This window comes from Onychostoma macrolepis, chromosome 14 (genome assembly GCF_012432095.1).
Source record: "Onychostoma macrolepis isolate SWU-2019 chromosome 14, ASM1243209v1, whole genome shotgun sequence".
Classification (NCBI taxonomy): Eukaryota; Metazoa; Chordata; class Actinopteri; order Cypriniformes; family Cyprinidae; genus Onychostoma; species Onychostoma macrolepis.
In genome coordinates, this window is record NC_081168.1 from 16,812,913 (window position 1) to 16,825,368 (window position 12,456).

At 34.3% G+C, this 12,456-nt stretch overlaps 1 protein-coding gene across 2 annotated transcripts in view; it reads right to left on the reverse strand.

Annotated features, from left to right (window-relative positions):
* Positions 1-4,960: 4,960 nt before the first annotated feature.
* Positions 4,961-12,456, reverse strand: part of rxfp1 (relaxin family peptide receptor 1) — a 77,884-nt gene continuing 70,388 nt past the window's right edge. For both annotated transcript variants that reach the window (XM_058798929.1, XM_058798930.1), the window contains exons 15-18: positions 11,950-12,179; positions 8,639-9,049; positions 7,082-7,300; positions 4,961-5,862 (exon numbers count right to left, since the gene is read on the reverse strand). In XM_058798929.1, coding sequence (XP_058654912.1) covers positions 5,561-5,862; positions 7,082-7,300; positions 8,639-9,049; positions 11,950-12,179 — 1,162 coding nt within the window. In that variant the 3' untranslated portion in view covers positions 4,961-5,560. The remainder of the gene's footprint in view (positions 5,863-7,081; positions 7,301-8,638; positions 9,050-11,949; positions 12,180-12,456) is intronic.

Consider the following 12,456-nt stretch of genomic DNA (forward strand, 5'->3'; position numbering starts at 1 on the left):
TGATTGATTGATTGATTGATTGATTGATTGAGTGAGTGAGTGAGTGTATAGGTTAATAGTGTGGGGGTGATTTTGTACTTGTGGAAAAGGTCTTCAGCTGCTTTATCTTGAAGGATGTGATGATTTTAACAGTTCGGGTGGAGGTTGGCAGCTCATTCCACCAGTAGCTCCTCGCTGCAGAACAAAAGATCCAGGGGGCGGGGTTGGATCCACATCCAGGGGGTGGAGATGGGTAGGTTGGAGATTGAGGTCTCTGCAGAGCAAAAGTGGGTGTTTGTGAATTGCTGGGCGTTTTCAAACTGCTGGGTGTTTCTAAATCATGCAATCAAAATGATCCCCCTGACCTAACCTCACCCCTAAACCTACCGTCACTATGACGTCAGCCAATCAAGTAACATGGTCAAAAAACGCCCCGATCTGGTAACTCCCATTACTTTGCTGCAGAGACCTATACTTGGTAGGTTTAGATAAATGTAAGGTGGGAGGAGTTGGATCTAGATCCAACCACACCCCCTGGATCTTGTGTTGAATTTTTATTTGAAGGAAAAGGATATAATTCCTTTATAAAGACTTTCCGGATAGCAATATTGGGTAAATTTAGGTTAGTAAGAGAAACTCCATTCATCAAAAGCTGAGGAAGACAAGGTTTTACATTATTTTGAGATAAGTTACAAGACATCTGAATTATAGATTGTGGGATAGCTTTGGTGATGTTATCATACTGTTTTCTGCCATATAAATTAAATTTGTATCTAAAAGTTTCAAAAGACATATGTGACCCTGGGCCACAAAACCTTAAGTGTCAATTTTTCGAAATTTTCCATTGATGTATGGTTTGTTAGGATCGGACAATATTTACGCCGAGATACAACTATTTGAAAATCTGGAATCTGAGGGTGCAAAAAAATCTAAACACTGAGAAAATCACCTTTAAAGTTGTCCAAATTAAATTATTAGCAATGCATATTTCTAATCAAAAATGACGTTTTTATACATTTACGGTAAGAAATTTACAAAATATCTTCATGGAACATGATCTTTACTTAATGTCCTAATGATTTTTGGCATAAAAGAAAAATTTATAATTTTGACGCATACAATGTATTTTTGGCTATTGCTACAAATATAATCCAGAGACTTAAGACTGGTTTTATGGTCCAGGGTCACATATTATCTAATATTTTCATCACAGACCATATTCCTTTCTCCCAAATTTTAAACATTGAAGAAGCCATCAAGCCCATTTTGGAGACCACTGCATATTTGTTTTTGCATTATAACTTTATTTTCATGAAAATTAAGCGGTTAATAATATACACTGGCTAGAATAACTAGGATTAACCCATAATTATGGCAAGCTGTCAGTCAATGAAGCTCTGTTTCCACTTTATTTAATGTGCAATAGGGTCACCTAATTTATCTGCCTGTCGCCATGCCAACACAGACTTCACACATGGTCAAGACATTTTCAGTCCAGGTCAGTCACAGTGTGTGACTGACCTATTTATAGGCATATTCTCTGTTTAGGGTCCAATTTACTTTTTTTTCTTTTTCTTTTTTTCTTTCTGTTTTAGCATGTCCATCTGGTTTATTCTGGCTTGGATTTTCAGTCAGACATGTTTGTGGTGGCCTGTGTCTGAGATGACTTTCTGGAATTAACTTAGCTTAACCGTAGCTATTTTAAGTGTTTGTGAAATTGACTGTTATATTTTTTGCAACAGTCTGTGTTTAGTGTAATTGCTCACTTTACTCTTTTCCACCGCATAGAAGAAAATTTAATTCTACATGGTGATAAAACATGATAACCCATATCATCACAGCATCAGTCCCACAAGATACAAATAATTAGGGAAAAGCGATTAAGAAAATAGATTAATAGGGGCTATTGGTGATGTGTGGCTGCTTATGGGGCATTTGTGAGTTTTAATTACTAGAAACCAAAAACACTGACGATCAGTAAATAGCACAGAATGCATGTAGAGAAATATATTAACGTTTTAAAAATAGAGATATTACATACTTGTAACGTCATACGTCTTCACACCTATAGCACAGAACATTCTCCCACATGTGAATCATTTGGGAACTTCACCTAAATTTAGTGACACAGGTGTGTATGGTGTGAAGCAATATATCAACACCTTTACTGACAAACATTTTCTGAAATAGTGAGCTGTGAAAGCATTGCACTCAAACTACCAAATTGCATTCAAAATACCAAAAATATTTTTGAAAAAGTAATTGTTTTATTTTTCATCTTTACATTCATAAAATTAAAGGTAATCTCTGAGAATGACATGTCACAAAAACAGCATTTTCTTGAGGGAAACATGAAAATATTCTTCTTTCGATGACTTGACAGTGCAAACAACTTTGTTTTTTTTTTTGTTTTTGTTTTTCTCAATGATCACAGTTGTAAATGATAACCTTCCACATGTAAGAGAGGAGTGTGAGAGTGTCACTAATGGTGTTTTATTAATAATTAGTTGACAGCTATTTATAAATGGGTCCAACTGACATAAAAGCCTTGTGCCTGCTCAGAGGGCATTGTATCAATTAAGTGGTCTTTGCAGCTAGGCGAATCTCACAAAAACATGTCAGGTCATATTTCACCCCAAAAAAAAAAAAAGTAATATATTCTAATATAATATTGCATGAAGATAAGCATATTTTAAGACCATAACAGATCTTTTTTTTTAACATTATGACATTGTTTGCATGGCAATAAAGCAATGTTTCTCTAAATTACGGATAACATAACAAACCTCAAACTTTATAATATTTGTATGTTATACTTGTAAATATCTCACTACTTTGATACTGTGTGAATCTGTGTAATTAAATGGATTAATTACTATCATGTACTATTTCAATTACATTTTATTGAAAATTACAGTGCTGTGAATGACATTACAGTTATAAGAACTGGGGTAGAAAACGCCATAAGAATAACAGTCACAGTGCAAAACACTTTAAAGGTCCTAAATATGGCAAATGGCTTCATTTTCATGAAATTATATATGTATATTTGTGTGTACACACACACACACACACACACACACACACAGAGATATATATATATATATATATATATATATAATTTCATGAAGAAAAAAAATAGTTTCATGAGAATAAATCCATATTCAGGACCTTTAATTTCAGATATATTATTATTTTATTGAGGGTTAAATATAGACTGAATATGCTCATGTTCACTGACATGTGCAAGATTCATCCCACTTTATCTTTATATATTACTCCCTGAATGAAGATATCATTGTGCGTGCAGGCAGACAGTTTCAGATAAAAAATATTCAAATAAGGACGAAAAATTATGTATGGGTTTCTATTTATACATGGAGTTATTTCCATAAAAGCTGTACATTAAACATAGTCCTTCTGATGATACAATAATAAAAACAAGGCAACACTGAGTGGACATTTTCACTTTGTTTCTCCTGGTTTTGAAAGAGAAAGACAATTAAAATGACTGACAGATATCTCTAATTAAAACAACGGCCTCCCTTCTGCCTTCACATCTTACAGTATTAGGATTGATATTTCTCATGGAAACTGAAGAGCTCCTACAACATCTGTTAAAACCCTGAATGATGCTTGAACCAGTTTGGCTAGATAAAAATAATTCTATACAATATATATGTACATTTGTACAAAAAGCAGCAGGTATTAACATGCTACACACATTTTCATTTGGACAAGAAACACATCTTAAACACTGAATAGCTGCACACCAGTACTAACACTGAAAAGACAAGATGTCAATTAATACAACAAACAGGGGCAAAAAGTCTAATGTGTAACACTGACTGATGGTAAAACACTAAGTAAACACTTTTATTATTCAACCATATCTATATTTTCTCCGTCATTTCAGACTCTGTGGATGAGTCACTAGTAAACAAACTGATTAAGCTTTATCAATGACTTATCAATACAATACAATCGAATGAATTGTGCTGTTATGTCCCTGTTGAAAAGATCAGCTTTGCTGGCCACTAGCATATTGTATGTTGTCTTTTGGATGCTGGTGTGCTGATGCCTCTACCAGGCTTCTTAAAAATGAAGATTCTGTCATCATTTACTCATTCTCATGTAGAAACGATCCAGAGGTTCTATCCATGACACTACCTGTATCCTATTTTGAGCTTAAAGCGTTCTTTTTGTTGTTGTTGTTCAGGTCTATTTTAGTACCCCTAAGATACTAATATATTACTATTAGTTGAAATTTTTGTAATTTAATTATTTTTATTTTATTTATTTATTTTGGTATGTGTATGTAAAATTATTTATATATATATATATATATATATATATATATATATATATAATTAGTGCTGTCAAACGATTAATCACGATTAATCGCATCCAAAATAAAAGTTTTTGTTCACATAGTATATCTGTGTGTACTGTGTATATTTATTATGTATATATAAATACACACCTGCATGTATATATTTAAGAAAAATATGTTGTTTATATATTAAATATATTTATATATAATTTAAATTATATAAATATAAATATATACATGTAAATATTTTCTAAATATATAGTGTATGTGTGTGTATTTATATTTGGATGCGATTAATCGTTTGACAGCACTTATATATATATATATATATATATATATATATATATATATATATACATACATATATACATACATACATACATATATATATGTATGGTATTAATATGTTTAATTAATATAAATATCATTTTTGTTTTATTCACTTATTGTATTTATTTCTTTTTGGTATGTGAATGTGAAATTATAATTTATATATTATTTTTTAAATATAATTTATGTATATAGTATTAATATTTTGAATTAGCTTTTAATTTGTTACAACTTTAGTAATTTTATTGAGTTTTAGTCATTTTATTAGTTTCCATTTTGAACATATCTATAAAAATCTTCATTAATTTTATTTCAGTTTTAGTTATTTTAATATATCAAGTTTATCAAAGTAAATGAAAATGTCAAAATGGATACTAAAGTTTTTGCTATGTAATTCAGTTAACATTTATTTTATTTCAAGTAACAAAATGGCTTTCATTTTAAGTTAAGTATAATAATTCTGTTTTGCCCTCCATTGACGTTCATTGAATGCACAAAAACAGCAGAAAAATTCTTAAAATAAAATAATTTTGTATTCTGCTCATGAGTTTGAAACGACATGATGACAGAACTGTAATTTTTTGACAATCCTCTTAACCAACAGCTTTCCCTTGGTAAACCGCATAGACCAGTACTAATCAGCATGAACCAGCAGGTCTTTTCAGCAGGGCTTGCAAACATCTGGCTCTGTGTCTTTGTTTTTTTTTTGCGCCGTTCTCCTAATATCCTCCCAAACAAACACACGCTCATGATGGCAATCAGTCCTTATATGCAGTGCATCATTATTATCCCTGCTCTGAGTGAGGACATGCATGTAAACATCCACAAACATACAAAAAGAAATGTTTGTCCTTTCAGAATGAGTCCATGGCTGTGAGGCATGAGGTGATGCTGATGGTAGGACTCCATCAGACCCTCTCATGTCCCGTTCGACCCCTCCACTGGCAGCAACTGGGCGGTGTTAGACATTTCAGACGGATGCGCCAGGTAGTCCGGTGTGCAGAGGGTTTGGCTGTTTTCTTGCAGTGGCCACATTTCCTGCCACGTAAAGGAAGGCAGATGAGCCGGGTGGCTGCTGAGGAGGGGTCTCCGCTGCCTGTAGTTGGACCACACCTGCAGCAGTGTTTCTTTGAAGGGCCGCGTGGTCAGCGTGTACAAGATGGGGTTGAGTGCGCTGTTGATGGGCAAAATGAAGATGACGACCCACGAGCTGATGGTTCCTGCAGAGAAGAGTAATGGGGAGAAAATTATGCATTGAGGGTTGATATCCCATGTCATTTTTAGCTGATTGCTTTTCTTTGAAAAATCATTTTGGAAAAGGCAGTCCACTTCCCAACTGCCCATTAATTATCTCCAGAACGATCATCATTCAAATAGAGGATGGGAACAAAAACTACAATCTTTCAGTGAAGTGTCCTAGAAAAATATAGCTTGGGTTCAGCAATCATAATGGAGCACAGTGTCATTTGCCCAGCCGTTGTCGAATATTATGCAGATGGAAAGAGCATCCAATGGGTCTCATTCACTAAGCACGAGTAGACATGGATTTGTGTGTGAAATCTGTGTATGAATGTTTTCACAAACAAATCATGATTCAGATCCCAAAAACTTATTCTAAATGTACAAAAATATGAAATAATTCCCACAATTTTTTGTGAAAAGGAGTCAATGTTTTTGAAAATACTTTGGAAGCACAGCTCATCCCAAAAATACAATTCTGTCTTTGTTTACACTCATGTTGTTCAAAACCTGTATGACTTTCTTTTTTTTTTAATGAAACGCTCCATAAAAGTAGCCCACATGATGACTTGTGCACTATAATTTAGGCCTGGTCTTCTAAAGCTAAGTCAAATTTGTTCAATAAATCAGTTTGCAAAATTTGACTCGATCCAGTTTCAGCAGGTAGCTGCTCACTGGAGGGAAAGATCATTAATAAATGACAACTTTTGTAGTTTCTCGTGCACAGCTGTAAGTCATTACTTGAGATGACTTGGAATATAGCCATAGGAACTGCAGTTTTATGGTGCTTTTTTGCCATTTTTGAAGCTTAAAAGCTCTAGCCCTCATTCATTGCAATTATATGCAAACAAATGATCGGAACATTACTCAAAACGTCTCTTTTTTTGTTCCACTGAAGAAAGAAATGCATACAGGTCTGTAACAACACGAGGGAGAGCACTGACTGTACAGTAGATAATGAGAACATTTTCCTTTTTCTAGCTATAATTCCTAAGGAGAAGTAAAACTTGAACTAGCATGTTCTTCATATTGTATTCACATTTAGATGCCTTTAACCATTTCACTACTTACAGACACTTACAGAAAAAGAGAATGATGAATTACTGCAGCTGATAAAAATACTGCTTCAGCCCAATATCAGATTCATCCTTGAAGAAACCCATGGCCCTGAAGACTTTAAATGGCCCGTGATGCACTTACCAGGTATTTCGACATCCATCAGTGAAAGGATCTTGAGTATGAAAATGGGAATCCAGCAGAGCGAATCGGTGATGACAATGGAGAAGAAGCGTTTGGCAATGGTCAGCTCTTTCTTAATGTGGTTGCTGTATTTGGTCGTCTGCGTTCCTGTTCTCTGGATATTGTAAAACATGCTTCCATAAGACAGTACGATGATGAGAAAAGCCACCAAATTGAGACCTATTTGGAAACAGGATATGTTTTTGACATGATATATAACAGCGAAAATCATTCATCAATGTGAAGGATGACCTCAATACAAAACATAAGCACCACAACAGTACACTTTAAACACCTTTCAGGTCAAGAAAGATTAAGTTATTGTTGAGATGATTGGTTTTGCTGGAAACCACTACATTTTTTCAGTGCTCTTAATAATGTCAGTGCCCTTAGTCCTCTTTTCCAATCTAAACTTAGACCTCTGGATGTAACCTCTATCACACAAACAAATTGAGCACTCACAGAGAGAGCAATTTCTTAACCAGGAACAAAAGAGTCCAAAATAACTCTTACTGCTGCAAGAAAAGGAAAGCTAGCAAACAAAAGTAAACTTTTGAAGGGGGAATTATGATATCTCAAATGTCTTAAAAAGCTTTGACTGAGTGCCACATCGACCAACCACTTTTTCAGCTGTCTCTGTGTTTTTCAATTGATTTTCTCCATAGGGAATCAATACATAAACCAAACCAATCAGCTCTGAGATTAATACAAAAGGTACATAAAGATAGTTTTTAAAAACAATATATATATATTTTCTGTTCTATTCAACTTTCTATTCATCAAACAATCCTGAAAAAAATGTATAAAAAACAAGCAGCATAACTGTTTTCATCACTGATAATAATAAAAAATGTTTCTTGAGCACCAAGTCAGAATATTAGAATGATTTCTGAAAGATCATGTAACACTGAAGACTGGAGTAATGGCTGCTGAAAATTCAGCTTTGCCATCCCAGAAATAAATGACATTTTAATATAATATTTCACAATATTACAGTTTTTACCATTTTTGTTGAAGAAATACAATGCAGTATGGCACCTCTTATGGTTCTACATAGCACCATTTGACAAAGGTGCTGTATAGCACCTTTAAAGATATGGTGCTATATAGCACTAAAAGTGGTTCCCCTATGATTACGAGCCAAGAACCACTTTAAGTGCTATATAGCACCATTTTTTTTTTTTTTTTGAGTGTTGGCGAGCATAAGAATAAATTTTTCCATAAAAAAATGTATTTATTTCAAAATATTAAAATATCAGCCTATAACACAAAAGACAATTGACGGATTATGAGCATGGTTTTGAAATGATAAAATTATTCTGACTGGTGGCTTCAATAAAAGCATATACCATTACCTCAGAGCTTATGGTAGGTCTGTCATAAATGATTTACACAGAATCATTACAAATATATTTCTCTATAGAGAAAATAACTGGGGTTTCAAGGCCAGAACCCAACTGTTGTGCGCTATCATCTAATAGAACATCTTTTGAACACAATTAAAGGATTCTCACGTACCCAGAAAGATCACAATGGAGTAGATTTGAGCTCCGAGAGTCTCTGGCTGCTCAGAATGCAAAGGGAAACACACACCATTGGTTCCATAGAAGTTTCTGAAAACCCCTTTACAGACGAGAGGCAAGAAAGCAATAAAAAAGCCCAAGATCCAGATGACCACCAAAATGGTAACAGTGCGTCTGCGGCCGGGGGTCAGGTATCGGAATGGGTAGACGATGCAGATGTATTTCTCCAGTGTGAGGTAGGTGAGAAGCAGAACTGACACCTCGGTTGAGAGCATGGCTAGAGATCCAATCACCTGACAGGGTACACTATCCATCCAGGCCTGAGCGTGACGATTATACTCGCCCCGAAACTTCAGGTCATACGCGCCTATCATGAAGAGGTAGACACCCATCAGACCGTCTGCACCTGTTTAGCAGAGAAAGAGCTCGTAAGCTAGACAAATGTACATCATTTTTATAGGTTACATGAGATAAATATGTGATAGTGATTTTAAATATAGCTTTAAATAGATAGTTTTTATGTAGTCAATACACTGTAAAAACAGAACTAACTTTGAGTTTAGTTGAATTACTATAGAACATCTCTTACGCTGTATAATTTCTTAAAATTAACCATATTTTCAGCCCTAACTTAAGGTCCTTCCTCCAATATTTTCGTATGCGTTTTTTTCGTATTTGTCATCCTTTCCTATCAAAATGCTTGCTACGGATGCAAAAACGCAGAAAATTGAATCTGGTCCAATTTTTTTTTATTACGGACGAAAGTTTCGGAGGCAGTGTGTAAACGTGATTGACACAACATGAGGTCGTATTTATTTTTTAACGTGCGAAAATTTCAGACGATAATTTCGGACTTAACTGTTACTCTAACTGCTGTGCTTGTAGGTTCAGCGTGATAAATGAGAGTGTACTGATTGTACATCAATTTTTTGAGACATATTACTTGTGTTCCTTGTGTTAGAACTTCCAAAAAGCAGAAAACTATTAAAACTTTTTTTTTTTCAGCCTTATTTAAGTATTTTTGCAGTACAGTTTGCTTCAACTAAAGCACTATGTATATATATATAAAAAAAAAAAACTCTTGATGAAAACTGACAGCAGGCTAAAAATCAAAAAGCCTTTATTACCAGTCTGCCACTTTCCACGTCTGACCCATTTTCCTCCTCCAGGTGCCCTAAAATTGAGAGCATTTCTCACCCATAGACTATTAACCCAGAAACTTTCCCCATGACTGACAAAGCCAATTGAGCAATTTAGGCACGATCAGCTGCTGGGTAATTGTGGAGCATTTAACACATGAGCTGACCATGCCTGAGGCAGATGGTGGGTCATAATGATGTTACCAAAGTGTTACAAATATATAGTTTACGGGAACAGCTCAGTGGGGTGAGTTATATTATAGTTTCCTAAGAAAATGTTTTATTAGACCCATTTAATGTAATAGCAAAAAATTGTGCTAAAGAACATAATATAGAAGACGAGAATAACAGCTGCTGAAAATTCAGGTTTGCCGTCACTGGTATAAATGTTTTAAAATATATCAAAATAGAAAACAGTTGTTTTAAATTGCAGTAATATATTTCACTATATTCACTATTTAATCCCAAATTTTTCTCAGACATGAAAATATCAAAATGTTATGTAATTAGTAACCCTTTGAAATAATCAATAATTATTTTTGAAATTTTATGGTAGGTCACAATTGTGATCGGTGGGATAATATGTATACCGAAATTAAATTATTTCTGCAGTCATCAAAATTCTTATATATCTCAGCCCAGTTATTAACCCATTTTAAACTGTTTCATCACATTCTGTGGTTATTATTATACATAAAAACCCTTACACAACATTGAATAATTATACTATATACTATAAGTATTAATATAAAAATATTATCCCACCGGTTAAAATTGTGACCATCAACATGTTTACTCATTCTATGTCCACACTCAAGAATACTGAATAATTGTTAATTCATATATTAATATTAAACACCTTAAAGATAACGTGTACCAAAAATGTGTCGTATCTTTATGTTAACATACATTACTAGCCTTTTGTTTTGGAGCTTTGATGCAGCCATCATCATCTCATGGTGCAAACAGGAAACTGCTCTGGTCATGTGACAATTTGCACTAACCATGTGAAACCGCACATATTTAATTGAGACCCTTTATTTTTTCCATATTTGCAGAAAATGCACTAAAACACCTGTCAGTAATATTTTTAGAGCTTCATAAATGAAAACTTTCTTTACGTGACCGGTGGGATTGAGTGGATATAAGTGTACATGTGTGTGAGTAGCTTTACACTAATAAAATGCATTGTATAATTATAATATTTTAAAAATATTATATAACAATTAAATAAGATATCCCACTTTTCCTCACCTATTTTCATTCTTATTTATAAACATTTTATTGGTTACCTTATACTTCATGTTGTAAGTGAAAGAATTTAAATGTAAATGTAAAAACAAACTGTAAATGTAGCTACATCTAAGTGTGACATCTACACTTCAAAGTGGACACTCTGAGCGATTGATTTCCATGTACTCTGAATGAGCTTCCACTCATCTGAATCGCCCCTGGCAGCCCTCTCTGGAGCATACAGATGCCCAGTGCACAACTTTGATTTCCCCCTTATTCAGCCCATATCAAAGAGCAGAAATCAAAGGACTGCTTTTCATTTCATAGGTTGCCGTTTCCTTTGGGAGCAGGCTAAAGTGTGTACAATATGAATTAGGAAAAGTGTTAAAGAAACATTTTCTTTGTGCAGCGGAGATCAGTTTACAGGAAGCAGACTGTATGGGTGAATTTCATGCAATAAAACGTGAAACATGTGGCAGCACTTCAGTCAAGAGGGAACACTGTCAGGTAAACACAGACTTTGAATGCTGTTGGCCGGCTATGAGCTGCCTTTAGGCTATCAGTCTGTTTTTCTAGAAGGCACCATCCACTTGCTGAACTAGGACAACCTCCATAACTGCAATTTAAAAGATGATTTCCCCCCACCTCATCTTAACGAAAAAGCTTGAATTTCCGGTTAAATGCACACAAAGCATTCCTAAGTATAGGCTAAATAATATTTTGAACAATGCTAGAGGTAAAGAAAAAAAACACAATAAAGAATGCATAGAAAGTTGCATGAGACTAATTATGTGTGAAATTGCTTTTGCCACAAGGAGATGATGAGCAGCACATTGCGATCTTCTACACAGCATATAGCGCTCCAGAAATGTATTCCGACACACTTAGTCACGCTTTAAAATGCCTCTGCATTAGATGCAAAATATCATCTTACAGCATAAAGAGATGATGCACATGGCATGGAGCTTGTTTTCAGAGCGAATGTAGGATCGCATGCAGATCACAAAGATGTTGCCGAAGCATGTCGTTGCCGAGACAACCCAGACGAAGACACGCAGCACGATGTTGGCCAAAAGGTCCTCGAAAGATGAGATGCCATCAGTATTGGGCTTGCAGCTGCGGACGTGAGGTGCATAGCCACAATACTGAAACTTTTTGAAGTAGCTGAAAGAAAGAAGAATTGAGAAGAAGAAAGAAGCACAAAAGACAAAAATATTCAGATCATCATTTTGGTTGTGCCATGACATGTCTAAGAACAATCTGATAAAAAAAAAAAAATATATATATATATATATATATATATATATATATAATAATCATGAATATTTCCATAATTCAATACATTAAATACTAATTTCAACAGTAAGAGATAAACTGTTATACTTTACAATAAGGTCTCATTCGTTAACATTAGCTGATGCATTAACTTGTATTAATAAAT